Genomic DNA, 18,201 nt, shown 5'->3' on the forward strand with positions numbered 1-18,201 from the left:
GTGGTTCCACTATATGACAGCATGGTTCCGCTGCGTGACAGCTTACATAACAGCACGCACTGTACCACATGTGAATGTGCACTCAGTCAAACTGTAAGCTTTGAGTAAATGAAATTCAGGTGCAGATAATAACTAACAGAAACTGTCAATTAGATGTAATATTACTACCAGACTGTTCTGGAGACAGAACGCTATGTTTCGTGGTCAGGAGGGCAGTAAATAACAATTTATACGCTTCACTGATAACTGTTTTCAAGCATTAGCTAGCTAGCAGCTGCGAAGGCAGCAGTATAGAAAAGTTCTCTAAAAACATTTGCTTTTAACATTTCTCTAAAAACATTTTACCAAATACTGGATAGTCGTATCATTAGCTTGTATGCTGCCGGTCTACCAGAAACTCATCAACAGTCTGCCAGTCTGGCAGAAGCATGCCAGCAGATTAGGATGATAATGAACACAACACACACTGAAGACCTCTGTACACTTGAGGTACCTCTAGATGGAGTCAATCTTTCATCTTATTTAAGGGCAAAGCATCTGGATGGAGTTTCAACTGACAAACCTACTCCGTGCAACATCGTGTCAGCCCATTGTCACTTAGAACCCGCTATATCAAAACTAGACTGCAACGAAGAGCTTGTACAAATGCCTCTTGGTGCATCATCCTCAGCTAATGAGCTCAGCAACAGCACTTCAGCAAGTCAGCCAGATGAGAAATGTGAAAAAGATACACATGAAGCATCCACACAAACCAACAGCAGCAGTCAGAGACCAGCCGATAAGCCACAAGGTAACTGCATAACTAGATATGCCAAGCATTACTGCATTGCAATATAATTAATATATGTTATAATATAACTATAATATATGTTATAATATAACTATAATAATTGGGATAATATATAATACAAGTAATGCATATCACTGCATCCGATGCACTTGCTGCTAGAGGCTTACTGGTAACTAAGGTTAAGGGTTACCTGGTTAACTGGGTTAAGGGATTGCTGCCCTCTCCGTATTCTGGTTGTTAGCAAGTTTATAGAAACTCAAAGCCTGAACAGATGCAACTGCTAAGGTCTGACTCAGGTCAGGCAACATAAGGTAAGTGGCTGATGTGGTCATTCTATTTTTCAATGCTGGATGCTTTTGTCATGTTGATAGAACGAAGGCACATTATGCTGAGCTACAACAAGATATCTAGAGCAATAGCCATGAAGGTCAAGGACCACCTGATAGCCCGAGGACACCAAGTTTGGATGGATGTTGAGCAGATCACTAGCGGTTAGAGTAACTCTATAGTATTTTCCATTTATACACTTTCTGTGTGATGCCTTTGGGCAACTTTCATATTTGCTGTATAATAAGGGTTTAGACTTTCTTGATATCTCATCAATTGGCAGCGGATATACTTTAAGAGCCATCAGCGTGACAAGCGGTCTTAGCATGCTGTCACCACATGCACAAGAAACAATTTTCCATCTTACTTAAATTGGATGGCTGTTCAAGCACATTTTGTGTGAAGCAAGCCCAAAAGTGCTCAACCTTTGCCATTTTATCTTACTACAAAAAAAGGCATAATCAGCAAACAGATTAAAGCTGCTACAAGCTTTAATTTTCTGGATTATCAGCTCAAATAATGTGGTTTAAAATATTTAGCTGACTTTTAGCTGCTGCAGGTAATTCATTTTCAAAGATTACCTAAGTAATCGAGACTCTATAGGTAAATTTCTGGTGAATGTTTGCTAGGTATTTGTTGCTATGGTTACATCACTACAAAATGTTATCTCAGTATGAACTACTGCAGGTATATTTTAAATTAGTCTACTCAGCTACTAATTGTTGCAGGTGCTGTATGTCTTTGATTATAATCTGTCAACGCATTTAGCAAACGTTTCGTACTCAAAGTATGCACTACTTTGAACCAACTATTATCCTAGATCTGGTTTTGTGTCTGATAGTCATCTAATAACTTTGTAGCCTGTCACAGCATTGAAAATGTTAAAAAGGCATAATTGGACATCTGGTAGTAAACGCTTGTTTGAAAAGACTCAGTACAGTCTTGGGTGATAAATTAATCTTAGAGAATTGGCAGCAGAGTCAATAATCATTGGTCACTAGTCACCGGTCACCAGTCACTAGCAGCTGATCAACTAGTCACTGGTCACTAGTCACTGGTCACTGGTCACTGGTCACTAGGTAGTCAGTTACCAGTCATTAGTCACTGATCACTAGTCACTGGTCACTGCTCACAGGTCACTAGTCACTAGTAACTGGTCACCAGTCACTAGTCACTGACCACTGCTTACTAGTCACTAGTCCTTAGTCACCGGTCACTAGTCACTAGTCACCCATCACTAGTCACTAATCACTGATCACTAGTCACTGATCACTAGTCACTGATAAATGGTCACTAGTCACTAGTCATTAGTCACCGGTCACCAGTCATTGATCACTAGTCACTGGTCACTGCATGGTCACTGGTCACTGGTCACTGGTCACTGGTCACTAGTCACTGGTCACTAGTCACTGGTCACTAGTCATTGGTCACTAGTCATTGGTCACTAGTCATTGGTCCCTAATTTACTGGTCACTAGTCACTAGTAATGAATGAATGAGATACACTCTCCAATTATAAATGAAGAGATACTGCACCTAGTTATAAATGGATCTCTTAGCAAAGAGCCTAAACATGTTATTTCTAGAAGATTCCACCCTAGAGGCGATGGGTCGGGCTATAGAGAACAGCTTGCTCATGCTCATGTTCTACAGCAGCACCTATAAACACAGCATCAACTGCAGGACAGGTATGACCTCTCTATCATTGTCTACATTTCTATGGATATATGTCTATGACAGGGTCAAGGTCATACTACGCTAGTCATGCTATGTTTGTATTTATGTGTACATTTATGTTTATTATATACTTATAGCTATGTTTATTATATACTTATAGCTATGTTTATTATATACTTATAGCTATGTTTATTATATACTTATAGCTATGTTAGTTATATATTTATAGCTATGTTTATTATATAATTATAGCTATGTTTATTATATACTTATAGCTATGTTTGTTATATACTTATAGCTATGTTTATTATATACTTATAACTATGTTTATTATATACTTATAGCTATGTTTGTTATATACTTATAGCTATGTTTATTATATACTTATAGCTATGTTTATTATATACTTATAGCTATGTTTATTATATACTTATAGCTATGTTTATTATATACTTATAGCTATGTTTGTTATATACTTATAGATATGTTTATTATATACTTATAGCTATGTTTATTATATACTTACAGCTATGTTTGTATTTATGTGTACATTTATGTTTATTATATATTTATAGCTATGTTTGTATTTATGTGTACATTAATGTTTATTATATACTTATAGCTTTGTTTATTATATACTTATAGCTATGTTTATTATATACTTATACCTATGTTTTTGTGAATGTTAATGTTTAATATACGCTTACAGCTGTTGATGTCAATGTTTAAGTTTAGATCTACACCTTTTTCTATGCTAATGCTCATGCCTGTGCTCATGCTTGTGCTCACACTTGTGTTCACGTCTGTGCTCACGCCTGTGCTCATGCCTGTGCTCATGTCTGTGCTCACGCCTGTGCTCACGCCTGTGCTCATGCTTGTGCTCACGCCTGTGCTCACGCCTGTGCTCATGCCTGTGCTCACGCCTGTGCTCACACCTGTGCTAATGCTTGTGCTCACGCCTGTGCTCATGCCTGTGCTCATGCCTGTGCTCACGCCTGTGCTCATGCTTGTGCTCACGCCTGTGCTCATGCCTGTGCTCATGCCTGTGCTCACGCCTGTGCTCACACCTGTGCTCATGCTTGTGCTCATGCCTGTGCTCACACCTGTGTTCACGTCTGTGCTCACACCTGTGCTCACGCCTGTGCTCATGCCTGTGCTCATGCCTGTGCTCATGCCTGTGCTTACGCCTGTGCTCACGCCTGTGCTCACGCCATGTCTGTGCTCATGCGTGTGCTCATGCCTGTGCTCATGCCTGTTTTCATGCCTGCACTCATACCTGTGCTCATGCTTGTGCTCATGCCTGTGCTCACGCCCATACCTATGATTATGCTCATGATATTGCTCATGCCTAGGATTGTTGTTGAGCTCTCATTTGCGTCTCTCCTAGTTCCTACTCTTATGCCCATGCATGTCTTTCCTAGTTCCTACTCTTATGCCCATGCATATGTCTCTCCTAGTTCCTACTCTTATGCCCATGCATACGTCTCTCCTAGTTCCTACTCTTATGCCCATGCATATGTCTCTCCTAGTTCCTACTCTTATGCCCATGCATATGTCTTTCCTAGTTCCTACTCTTATGCCCATGCATATGTCTCTCCTAGTTCCTACTCTGATGCCCATGCATATGTCTCTCCTAGTTCCTACTCTTATGCCCATGCATACGTCTCTCCTAGTTCCTACTCTTATGCCCATGCATACGTCTCTCCTAGTTCCTACTCGTATGCCCATGCATTTGACTCTCTTAGTTCCTACTCTTATGCCCATGCATATGCCTAAGAAATCAGAGTTTCAGATATACCGTACTAGCTGAATGCCTGATGTAAAGCTGAATGTAATGAAAACATTTTTTGCAAAGAAATTTTAATTTTGATCAACTTATACAAAATATGCCATTCTAACACTTAAATGAAGGTGTTCGCTTATTCCTGTGTGTGCTAAGTTTAATTAAGTTCATGTTATATATACATATACGTATTTATAGCATTTTGGGAAGTCTGGGCACATATCTTTCTTTTAGTACATTGGCAGTTCTTTGAGCCATTAAAGATTGGCAAGCGTAATAGTTGTGTCTGCAGTTGTTTCATAGTATGGCAAGGCGGCTTCATGGCGGAGTACTTAGCATGCTTGTCTGTGATATCAGTGTTTCCAAGTTTAATTTCAGTGCAATTGAACTTGGGAACACTGATTGAAACTTGAGAGCAATGGAATTGAACTTGGAAACAATTGCAGTGCTTCCAGCGCTTCCGGCGCTCCAAGCGCTCCAAGCCTTCCAAGCACTCTAAGTGCTCCAAGCACTCCAAGCACTCCAAGCGCTCCAAGCCTTCCATGCACTTCAAGCACTCAAAGCGCTCCAAATGTTATTGCTATGAATGGACACACAGCTGACAAACAAACACATTCTTGGATTTATATACTGTACACAGATGTGCTAGGTGAAAGCCCGGCGTTGCATTAGTATTAAAAAATGTTTTTGTACAGAAAATCTATTTTTCATCATCATATACACTAGAAATTCCCCTGTCATACAGCCTACGACCAAAGTGATATTGGAAAAAAAGGGTACTGATGGTTGAGAAATGCAATATTAGCAGTCAAATGGCACTGCAGTGCAATAGGATAACTGCAATGGTAGCTGTAATGTACTGGGTGTGGGTGTTATTATATACAACAAACAGCAATAATAAAAGGAAAAGATTATATGTTTATATCTCTCCCCCTGCAATAGGAGAAATACAATATTAGAAGTAAAATGCACTGATATTATTAGAATAACCAATATTATTAATATAGTAATAATATAAAACCAATGCACAATTTTGTTTACATTTCAAAACGTCATAGCTAACAATATCAAGAAGTTGTGATATTTATATAGATATTTAGAAAATCTATTTAACAAAACTATTTAGAAAAAATAATAACAGTAACATATTGCCCATCATCGATGTTTTTAGCGTGACTATAACACTTTAATAGTCATCCAAACTTATAATTAAATATTGTAATAATCTCATAAGAATCGTTAGAAAAAAATATCATCGTCATTTCCTTTACTTTCACTGCTTTGGACATTAGTTAGAATACCAAAGTACTGAAAAGTGTCCAAAAAACTCAGTTACTTTGAAATCGGCAAAAAAGAAACAATTATATTTCAGTACTTTTACGTTAATTACAGAAACTTTCGGCAATTCGACAATGCTATAGACTGGGGAAATGTGCACATCAATTTTTTGTGAAATGCGCACGACTTAATGGTTCTATTCTCTGTCGCTCGGCGTTTCATTTGCCGGTCTTAATTTTGATAAAAGTAAGGTTTGGCAAGTTTTAATAACAATTTTCGGCCAAATTAATCTGTCTATTTGTGTATAATCCAATCAGATGAGTAAGTTTTAAGATACTGTTGACAATTTACAAAGACTTGGTAACATATTTAAATAGGCTTATATGTGTTTTGTATCATTATTATACTTGAACGATTCTACAAAACGATGGTTAAATTTGTTGATGAGATTTCGATACAAGGGTTTGCGACGTTGTTGATGAATCATTTTCGTGGGTTGTGTGCACATGCATTTATCATAAAACTCTCAAACATTCGTTCCGCTCGTTTGGTTGGGGGAACATTTACCATTCTGACTTTTAATAAAGGTGTTTGTTTATTTCTGTGTGTGTCTAGCAAATGCATAATTTGAATATTTGAAAGCTGGAGGCATAGCTAAAACAGATTGTCAAAGAACATTTTTTACTTTTTATGCTACATATTTGTTCAAAATTTAAAACAGCTTATAAACAGTGACAGGTAATGTTGCCATTGGCTGAGTTTCTTTACACAATGAATTTGAGTAACTTGAGCTAGTAACTTAAGCTAGTAACTTAAGCTAGTAACTTAAGCTAGTAACTTAAGCTAGTAACTTAAGCTAGTAAATTAAGCTAGTAATTTAAGCTAGTAACTTAAGCTAGTAATTTAAGCTAGTAATTTAAGCTAGTAACTTAAGCTAGTAACTTAAGCTAGTAACTTAAGCTAGTAATTTAAGCTAGTAACTTAAGCTAGTAATTTAAGCTAGTCTAAATCTTTATTATAATAAGAGCCATGTCTCTCCTTCCGTCTGGGCATTAGAAAAAAAGATTGCACATCACAGAAATTGCCCCATACATGCTGATACACGGATGTTTAGGCAGCCACACTATTACTAAACTATGCAGCCACCTTACCAGGAATCGAATAATTGTGGTTGTAATCGTTACACATCATGATCTCTTTCCCGCCGTATTTGACCCTAAGCGTTGTTTTTGGGAAAATCTGGGCACAAATTTTTCTTTTAGTACCGCCGCAAGCATGTGTATTTTAACCAATCGCTTTAAACTGGACATACGACAAACAGACACTTAAATTTATATACTCCATGCGTGTATATGTACATGTAAGTCTTGGGTATGATTAAGATGTTATACATTGACATGTTTATAAGTCTTGGAGTTGTCCTCTTGGAGTTACCAAGTCCTACTTGGTGAGAGGGCAACTCCTAGAAATTCATAAAACTCTGTGAAGTGTCTAAATTATAAGGATTTATCTAGGGGACAAGCATGGACAGTTTTAGGTTAAGTTTTACTAAAATTTGATATCTGACAGAAGCTGAGTATGCATTTGAGAGGAGAGTTCGGATTATCCCAGTGCAGGCAGAGCTAAATTATACAGCAGACGGTTGGCTTGGAATGATCATTGGTACCAAGTACAGGTACCAACTCGCTAACTCATGCAAATATGAACAAGACCTCAAAGCTTTACTGAACAATGTTGATAAGATAGCTGAAAGTGCGAGACAAGTACCAGGTCAGTATGTCGTTTTAGTTTCAGCTTCGAGTGTGCTTAGCTGATTGTTTCAGAAAATGGTAGCAGCATTAAGCTTTAGATGTTTAACTACAACTATTTTTTACACAGAGAGACTAGTTTGTTAGTTAACGGGTTCTATATTTTTATTCTTTTTACATTTGACTTTACATGAAAACTAATATATGTATATGTATGTGACTGCTCAGCATTTTTAGCCTGTGTACCAACAGAGTAGTAAAATAGTAAGACTATATGGCATTTTAGCTACTAGGTGTCAAAAAGCTTATAAGAATTATTAGGGTTTTTAATTAAAGTTTCTGCAATAAGCAGAATATGTCAAAAATATTCAGTCAGATTTGAGTAAGGCTAGCCAGCAGTTTTTCACGGAGACCAACAACAGCAAAGCAGTTTTCTACGTGTTTCAGTTTTTTCAGTAAAAGATTTTTTTCAATAAAAGTCTTGTTATCTTTCTCACATTTTTATTTCTTGACAAACAAAGTACTACAAGATTGACTAAACAGTTCTTCACCTCTGTCAAAAATCAATAATCATTAATCAATAATCATTACCAAAAATCATTAATCAATGATCCATAATCTTTAATCAATAATCAATAATCATTAATCAATAATCATTAGCCAACAGTCATTAATTAATAAACAGCATTTATAGGCTTATGCATCTAATTAGAGTCTAACCACAATCTAATCTATTGCATCTAATCTGAATTTTATAGTCAAACTTGGAGTGAATGGAAATCCACCAACAGTAGAGACACATGGGGCAAGCGCACTTGATGCATATGAACAGCCAAAAAGCAACAAACAGAAGGCAGATCTATTGAACTTCTCTAAAGAATTTAAGGAAAGGTTGGTATGAGCTTTTGAATCTCTGGAAATGTTAGTCTGTCCACTTTTAAAGAAGCTGTTAGATTGAGGTTATTGTCGGTGCTAGGAATTACCAAAGATAGTTTCTGTTTTATCTCTATCAGTCAGGCGTATGTCACTGGAATTCATCACAGCAATATTTGTATCGATAGTCAGAGGAGTAGCAGACTTGTTTGTGTTTTTCTGATTTGTATTTTTAAAGTTTGTCTTATTTGTAGTTTGACTGTAATTTGTATTGAATTGGATGCTTTGAATATTTTTACACAACTAACATCTTGCCAGAGAGACACAAAAGATACTCAATGCATTATGGAGTACCATAAACAAACATGTACAAGAGTAGACATCAGAAAAAAGAGAAAACAAAAACTGTTTTGATACAATATTATTAAGGCTTATATAGTGAGAACTAAATTACCAGGTTTTCATTAATTATTGCGCTGTATCAGCCAATCAGCTGTATCAGCCAATCAGCTGTATCAGTCAATCAGCTGTATCAGCCAATCAGCTGTATCAGCCAATCAGCTGTATCAGTCAATCAGCTGTATTAGCCAATCAGCTGTATCAGCCATGGTTGTATTAGTCAAGTGATCTAGTCAAGAAGTCCCAACTTGCTGAATCAACTCGAGATATAAAACTTCTCAGATAAAACTTGAGATTCCGTTTCTGTGCAGCGCATATTAATTTCTACCATTATGAGTTATTAACCTAAGGATAACATTAATTAGATATTAGCATGAATAAATCTCACCCCACCTTTTTCCTAACATGATGATCTAGGCTTGAGCTTTAAAATATTTTATGTGTATCTTTTTTGGAAAAAATGCCTAGTGTTACATGGAAAACAGCCAGTTGGAACTAGGAAGTACCTTTGAACTTGGAGTTATCTTTTCTACATTTTACACAACTATCAATTGAAATGATAACAAGGCAATCTGAAAGCAAATCGAATACAAACATTTCTACGGCCAAACAACCTGCTATTCACAGGCAGTCAGTATGGCAATCTACATTACCTTTATGTACCATCATCTACCTCTGTGTACCATCATCTACCTCTGTGTACCATCATCTACCTCTGTGTACCATCATCTACCTCTGTGTACCATCATCTACCTCTGTGTACCATCATCTACCTCTGTGTACCATCATCTACCTCTGTGTACCATCATGAACCTCTGTGTACCATCATCTACCTCTGTGTACCATCATCTACCTCTGTGTACCATCATGAACCTCTGTGTACCATCATCTACCTCTGTGTACCATCATCTACCTCTGTGTACCATCATCTACCTCTGTGTACCATCATGAACCTCTGTGTACCATCATCTACCTCTGTGTACCATCATCTACCTCTGTGTACCATCATGAACCTCTGTGTACCATCATCTACCTCTGTGTACCATCATCTACCTCTGTGTACCATCATGAACCTCTGTGTACCATCATCTACCTCTGTGTACCATCATCTACCTCTGTGTACCATCATCTACCTCTGTGTACCATCATCTACCTCTGTGTACCATCATGAACCTCTGTGTACCATCATGAACCTCTGTGTACCATCATGAACCTCTGTGTACCATCATCTACCTCTGTGTACCATCATCTACCTCTGTGTACCATCATGAACCTCTGTGTACCATCATGAACCTCTGTGTACCATCATCTACCTCTGTGTACCATCATCTACCTCTGTGTACCATCATGAACCTCTGTGTACCATCATGAACCTCTGTGTGCCATCATGAACCTCTGTGTACCATCATCTACCTCTGTGTACCATCATGAACCTCTGTGTACCATCATGAACCTCTGTGTGCCATCATGAACCTCTGTGTACCATCATCTACCTCTGTGTACCATCATGAACCTCTGTGTACCATCATGAACCTCTGTGTACCATCATGAACCTCTGTGTACCATCATCTACCTCTGTGTACCATCATCTACCTCTGTGTACCATCATCTACCTCTGTGTACCATCATGAACCTCCGTGTACCATCATGAACCTCTATGTACCATCCTATACTTCTGTGTACCATCCTGTGCCTCCGTAACATCATGTACCATCATGTATTTCTGTGTACCATCGTGCACCATCATGTACCTCCGTTCGCCAACGTATACCTTAATCATCATAAATATTTCTATTATCCTGTTACAGTTGTGAGAAATGGGAACACCTTAGTTTTACTCCTGGTGCATTTACCTAAGGGCAGAGGTTTCAGCACCTTCAAACTGTGTGAATGTTGTCTGTTGGTTCAAGTACTTAATCCTGAACTGTAGCATAAGTTCCTCATTACAGGTTGGCAGGAGTAGATGAAGCAACGATGAAGGATTTAGCCATGATACTGAATAGATCTCCTTCTTTGTTTTACGAAATTATATCAAAAGACAATTTCTTAGATTTGCTAAAGTTTCACCAGCTAATTAAGTCATTCACTGGTACCGAGGCTAAGTGATGCTAGAGCTGAGGCTAAGTATGTTGAAGCTGATGCTAAGTGATGCTAGAACTGAGGCTATGTGATGCTAGAACTGAGGCTAACTGATGCTGGTATTTAGACTAATTAATACTAAACTGAAGCTGTTGAAGTGAGCACTATATAATCAGTTATTTTAATACTGCCTCTTGTACCACAAAGTTGTGCCATTCAGTTGCAACACGCATGTTAATGATATATTCTTTAGATTTGATACATATCAGTATTTTTCAGCAAGTATGCTTATCATGAATGACCTCACTCTCTTATGACACACATATTCTCTGGTAGTTCAAAGTCTTTTCCTTCTCATTATATGTACAGAAGGCTAAACCTTCCATATGATGACACTGGTAGAGATATTGTAATTAAGAAATGGTTTAGTCTAAAGGTAAAACTTGGCTGCTTGGCTGTTTCAGAAATAAAACAAAGTTCTTAAAATTTGTCTAAATGTGACCAATTATGTTCTGCATAGGAAGAGACAGTCTGTTATTTTACTTTTATTAGCATCGTAATTAAAAATGAATCATTTTCATGTTGTTACAGTTTATAGTCAGGCAATTCATCCCGGGTTGTTATTCTATTGATAAAGTTAATTAATGTAAATTTTATTTTTCTTGTTTACTATTTACAAAAACTAGCAATTTTAAGTTTATTATTACTTCTGACATTCAGAAAATTACACAATGTTCAGCAAGCTATCAAATGTTCAGCAGCTTATTATGTTTGAGAACCTATTATATTGAATGATGTACATAGCAACAACAGATCATAAACCTCTAAGAGGAAATATACTATAAAAATTCTGTAAAAGCACTTTAGTTGAGATTTACAGCTTTACAGCTTCTATGTTTACAGCTGAGATACCATGAGCTCACATGAGATCATTTGAGCTCACATCAGATCACATGAGATATCATGAGCTCACATCAGATCACATGGAATCCCATGAGCTCACATGTGATCACATGAGATCCCATGAGCTCACATGAGATACCATGAGCTCACATCAGATCACATGAGATCATTTGAGCTCACATCAGATCACATCAGATCACATGAGATCATTTGAGCTCACATCAGATCACATGAGATCATTTGAGCTCACATCAGATCACATGAGATCATTTGAGCTCACATCAGATCACATGAGATCATTTGAGCTCACATCAGATCACATGAGATCAAGTAAAATCAATATTTTAAACAGCTGCATTAATGAACTAGTTTCAAAGCTATGATGAAGATTTTTTTATTTTCTTTGGCAATCTTAATATAAAATATCTATTTAATCATTGTATTCCACGAAAGCTTGTGCTAACATTTTATTGATAAAGTATCCATAGCTGCTGTGTAAAGAGATGTGCATAGCTGTTTAAATCTCTCATCTTTGAACATGTTTCAGAAAGAACTTTGAATCTTTGAGATTTTCCTATAGCAAAATATTTAGTTGAGCTTTTCAAATCACAAGAAAAAAAGCAAAGCTGAACTACATGTACAACACTGAAATAGAAATAAGCAAAAAGCAGGCATCTGCGAGGCATATATAGAATTCTGCCAACATTAGCTCAAATTCTTTTTCTAATAAACCATGTAGTGTGGCCAGCTGAAGCATCTGCAAATGACTTCCTGGATAAATCAGGGATCAACACTTAACGCTGCAACAAGAGAAGTCACTCTTTTATCCCCTTGTGTCAACTCGAGTCATAAAAATGAAAAATTGCTTGACAAGCATCAGTAATTAGTTTCTATGAACATTTATCTGGAGAAGTCTTGAGCTTTCAGAAACAAAGGACTGGGTGAGTAATGACAGCCAATCAAAGCCAATCACAGCCAATCACAGCCAATCACAGCCAATCACAGCCAATCCAATTTAATCTCATTATAACAATCCTTATGACGCTCTGGTTTGAGTCCGACAAGTTCAACCCGCGGTAGCTAATCTACATGTAGGTGTATGTCTATTTCCTCCTCACTGATGGCTAGCTAATCTACATGTAGGTGTATGTCTATTTCCTCCTCACTGATGGCTAGCTAATCTACATGTAGGTGTATGTCTATTTCCTCCTCACTGATGGCTAGCTAATCTACATGTAGGTGTATGTCTATTTCCTCCTCACTGATGGCTAGCTAATCTACATGTAGGTGTATGTCTATTTCCTCCTCACTGATGGCTAGCTAATCTACATGTAGGTGTATGTCTATTTCCTCCTCACTGATGGCTAGCTAATCTACATGTAGGTGTATGTCTATTTCCTCCTCACTGATGGCTAGCTAATCTACATGTAGGTGTATGTCTATTTCCTCCTCACTGATGGCTAGCTAATCTACATGTAGGTGTATGTCTATTTCCTCCTCACTGATGGCTAGCTAATCTACATGTAGGTGTATGTCTATTTCCTCCTCACTGATGGCTAGCTAATCTACATGTAGGTGTATGTCTATTTCCTCCTCACTGATGGCTAGCTAATCTACATGTAGGTGTATGTCTATTTCCTCCTCACTGATGGCTAGCTAATCTACATGTAGGTGTATGTCTATTTCCTCCTCGCTGATGGCTAGCTAATCTACATGTAGGTGTATGTCTATTTCCTCCTCACTGATGGCTAGCTAATCTACATGTAGGTGTATGTCTATTTCCTCCTCACTGATGGCTAGCTAATCTACATGTAGGTGTATGTCTATTTCCTCCTCACTGATGGCTAGCTAATCTACATGTAGGTGTATGTCTATTTCCTCCTCACTGATGGCTAGCTAATCTACATGTAGGTGTATGTCTATTTCCTCCTCACTGATGGCTAGCTAATCTACATGTAGGTGTATGTCTATTTCCTCCTCACTGATGGCTAGCTAATCTACATGTAGGTGTATGTCTATTTCCTCCTCGCTGATGGCTAGCTAATCTACATGTAGGTGTATGTCTATTTCCTCCTCACTGATGGCTAGCTAATCTACATGTAGGTGTATGTCTATTTCCTCCTCACTGATGGCTAGCTAATCTACATGTAGGTGTATGTCTATTTCCTCCTCGCTGATGGCTAGCTAATCTACATGTAGGTGTATGTCTATTTCCTCCTCACTGATGGCTAGCTAATCTACATGTAGGTGTATGTCTATTTCCTCCTCACTGATGGCTAGCTAATCTACATGTAGGTGTATGTCTATTTCCTCCTCACTGATGGCTAGCTAATCTACATGTAGGTGTATGTCTATTTCCTCCTCGCTGATGGCTAGCTAATCTACATGTAGGTGTATGTCTATTTCCTCCTCACTGATGGCTAGCTAATCTACATGTAGGTGTATGTCTATTTCCTCCTCGCTGATGGCTAGCTAATCTACATGTAGGTGTATGTCTATTTCCTCCTCGCTGATGGCTAGCTAATCTACATGTAGGTGTATGTCTATTTCCTCCTCACTGATGGCTAGCTAATCTACATGTAGGTGTATGTCTATTTCCTCCTCACTGATGGCTAGCTAATCTACATGTAGGTGTATGTCTATTTCCTCCTCGCTGATGGCTAGCTAATCTACATGTAGGTGTATGTCTATTTCCTCCTCACTGATGGCTAGCTAATCTACATGTAGGTGTATGTCTATTTCCTCCTCACTGATGGCTAGCTAATCTACATGTAGGTGTATGTCTATTTCCTCATCACTGATGGCTAGCTAATCTACATGTAGGTGTATGTCTATTTCCTCCTCACTGATGGCTAGCTAATCTACATGTAGGTGTATGTCTATTTCCTCCTCACTGATGGCTAGCTAATCTACATGTAGGTGTATGTCTATTTCCTCCTCACTGATGGCATATTTCTGTTAAACAAGTGTGACAACTCTTAATCAACAGTAAGTCTCTATCAGCCACAGTGAAAGCTATTCTTTGTTACAAAGGGAGCCCCTTATATTCCTCATCTACTCATTATACACCCCCCTGAATCTTATACCCACTAATTTTATGGTTTGTTGGTACATTCTAGCATGAGACACACCAAACATGCTATATGTGAATACAAACCGATCAACTGCAGCAAACATGACAGATGCTTTTTGTATTCTGCTGATTCAGGTGACGACTACCACTATATAGTAATTTCTAACAGCTCTGTGTCAATATACAGAGATGGCAGCTCTGTGTTAATATACATAGACGGCAGCTCTGTGTTAATATACATAGACGGCAGCTCTGTGTTAATATACATAGACAGCAACTCTATGTTAATATACATAGACAGCAACTCTATGTTAATATACATAGACAGCAGCTCTATGTTAATATACAAAGCGGGCAGGTCTATGTTAATATACATAGATGGCAGCTCTGTGAAGTGCCTGGAGCTGCGGTGAAATTCACGGAACCATTGATTAGAGTTGTTAGAGAAATTTCTTACCGTATAATATATACATAAGACAAACATTGAAACCACCGTTGCCATATCAACAGATTTCAAGGACCTTTAGGCTTGTCTCCGTTTACAGCAAGTTATAAACTTAGTTACAGCTTTATAGACAACTATGAACCAGTATATAGCTGTCATTGTTGCAATTGTAAACGCTAGTAACTAAAACTCATCTCTTCCTCAGTCAGTGTTCAATTTTTTAGCAAGGAGAGGAAACTCCATGTATACATCAAGACCGAGTTGTTGCCTCCCATTCTAGCTACTTGTTATTCAGTATGTTTTCTTTCTCCCACAGCTGTTTGAAAATGTAGGACCAGAAGAGCTCTTATATGCCTGTGAATGGGCCGATGTCCGACCACCAACGCTCAAAGATTTCGATATAAGCTTTTTTTATAATTCCCTGGCTTGCCACAAGCTGGAAAGAAGCTGATCCTAAGTACTTAATGAGCTTTACTTGTAGAGATGTAGATGTATAGTGGATGAGATTAAGATTAATGAAGTTACTAAACCTTAATAAAATCAACATGAAATTGAAGGTAATAATAATAATGATATATAGAGTAATAATAATGATATCTAGAGTAATAATAATAATGATATCTAGAGTAATAATAATAATAATATTTAGAGTAATAATAATGATATCTAGAGTAATAATAATTATATCTAGAGTAATAATAATGATGTCTAGAGTAATAATAATGATATATAGAGTAATAATAATGATATTTAGAGTAATAATAATAATATCTAGAGTAATAATAATGATATATAGAGTAATGATAATGATATATAGAGTAATAATAATAATATCTAGAGTAATAATAATGATATATAGAGTAATAATAATGATATATAGAGTAATAATAATAATATCTAGAGTAATAATAATAATGATATCTAGAGTAATAATAATAACAATATCTAGAGTAATAATAATAATATCTAGAGTAATAATAATGATATCTAGAGTAATAATAATGATATCTAGAGTAATAATAATGATATCTAGAGTAATAATAATAATATCTAGAGTAATAATAATGATATCTAGAGTAATAATTATGATATATAGAGTGATAATAATAATGATATATAGAGTAATAATAATGATATATAGAGTAATAATAATAATATCTAGAGTAATAATAATGATATCTAGAGTAATAATAATATCTAGAGTAATAATAATGATGTCTAGAGTAATAATAATAGTATCTAGAGTAATAATAATGATATATAGAGTAATAATAATGATATATAGAGTAATAATAATGATATATAGAGTAATAACAATAATATCTAGAGTAATTATAATAATATCTAGAGTAATTATAGATTTATTAAGCAAGGCAATAAGAGATATATGTTTCACAATATATACAAGCAATTCAAAGTGTGCACGTACAAAAAGCAGCATGCAAGAGACTGTCAAGGATCTCCGCCTTCCTTGGCTTATCTGGGATCCTTACATAAGCAGAAAGCTCAATCTCTGGCTGGTCACATCTATGAGACGTGGCTTCAATATATACTGTAGGTTATAATGATCTAGGCTATAATGTGGCTGGCTTTGCCAAGCCAAGTATTGCCTTGATTCTAGTAGTATATGGTTTGGTTAGAGAATGTGTCAATTATGAGAATAAGTTCAGAAGCCACATCCTGTCTGCTCGACTTCGGTATCCAGAATGCCTCCAGCTATCCAACACAACACCAGATTGTTAGCCCCATCCTTCAGGTGAAGATTACTCTCACGTCTCCCCTCTAAGTTTTTTTCCTATTGTTACAAGTGGGAGTGCCAACACGCCCGCACTACAACATAGCAGCGAGTCCAATGCGAAAACTCAGTTTAAGTAGAGGCGAGCCAATATCAGTAGAACAATAGGTCAGTACATAACATAAGTTAAACACTGGACCAGTGAATCCTCACTCACACAACAAGACATACATTGATTCTTGTGAGTATACAAACATAACTAGACAGAACAAGTCATCTCTTGCTATACAGGACAAGTAGAAGATGCAAGCTAATACTTGCTATACAATTAGTGTTTGCGCAGTGTTATGGAGTTTTGTGACCTCTCTAACAATAAAGGCATTCACTCTTTTAATCTCGCATGCCCAGTCGGTAGCCATGCCTCTTCCTGGTGAAAATACGCTTATGCATGTAGAGAGTGAACACGCCGTTGTAGACATCGATTGTGGGGATTTTATTGTTTTTGATCGCAGACATGCCCCTAATTCTTCTGTTGTAATCATCGTAACAGCTTTGTCTGATATGAAAACTATCATTCTTGGATTTTAGATGCCTGTTATACAAGTGAAAGTTTATAGAGTACACTGCGCAGACTACTGAAAAAATGTTGTACGTTTGGATGAGCTATCGCCATGGATCTAACAAAGTCAAAGAGTCACTAACGTCTCTAAAATGTAGTACACACACTCGTACCTATCTGTAGTCAACCCGGAGAACCTTACTGGTCCTATGCAGATGTAAATAATGAAGTCAGCAAGTTGTTTCCATTTCCATTTCACATAGTCCATAGTGATCCAGTCGGAGTCAACCGACTCCTTCACAATAGGCTTACCTATTACATACGTCTTCATACCTGTAGACACAAAATACAGCGTCAGAAAAAAATTTAAAACATACAAAATTGGTGGGCTGAGCTACCACTTTGAATTATTTACACATCAAATCTATCTGGTGGCTCAGACAGCCTACCGCTTTTCGTTCTGGTGTAGTTTCAGAAGACCCTTCTGCTGTGATGTCCGACTTTTTCTTTTGCCAGCAACAAATAGTGGCTTA

General features: G+C 37.1%; 1 protein-coding gene across 2 annotated transcripts; it reads left to right on the plus strand.

Annotated features, from left to right (window-relative positions):
- Positions 1-228: 228 nt before the first annotated feature.
- Positions 229-11,564, plus strand: LOC137396591 (uncharacterized). Of its 2 annotated transcripts, none has more exons than XM_068082904.1 (6): positions 229-790; positions 1,162-1,281; positions 2,703-2,804; positions 7,424-7,624; positions 8,361-8,493; positions 10,824-11,564. In XM_068082904.1, exons 1-6 carry the CDS (start codon positions 445-447, stop codon positions 10,978-10,980), a joined length of 1,059 nt encoding a protein of 352 aa, XP_067939005.1. In that variant the 5' UTR covers positions 229-444; the 3' UTR covers positions 10,981-11,564. The 2 variants fall into 2 exon arrangements, with proteins under 2 accessions (XP_067939005.1, XP_067939006.1); XM_068082905.1 differs by having other exon boundaries at positions 2,706-2,804.
- The last annotated feature ends 6,637 nt before the right edge of the window (positions 11,565-18,201 follow it).

The sequence above is a fragment of the Watersipora subatra genome, chromosome 5 (genome assembly GCF_963576615.1).
Source record: "Watersipora subatra chromosome 5, tzWatSuba1.1, whole genome shotgun sequence".
Classification (NCBI taxonomy): Eukaryota; Metazoa; Bryozoa; class Gymnolaemata; order Cheilostomatida; family Watersiporidae; genus Watersipora; species Watersipora subatra.

Coding starts and splice junctions, on each gene's coding strand:
- LOC137396591 (XM_068082904.1), top strand. CDS start 445: ATGATAATGAACACAACACACACTGAAGACCTCTGTACACTTGAGGTA. Junction 2,805..7,423: donor CAGCATCAACTGCAGGACAG/GTATGACCTCTC, acceptor GATATCTGACAG/AAGCTGAGTATGCATTTGAG. Junction 7,625..8,360: donor AAGTGCGAGACAAGTACCAG/GTCAGTATGTCG, acceptor TGAATTTTATAG/TCAAACTTGGAGTGAATGGA.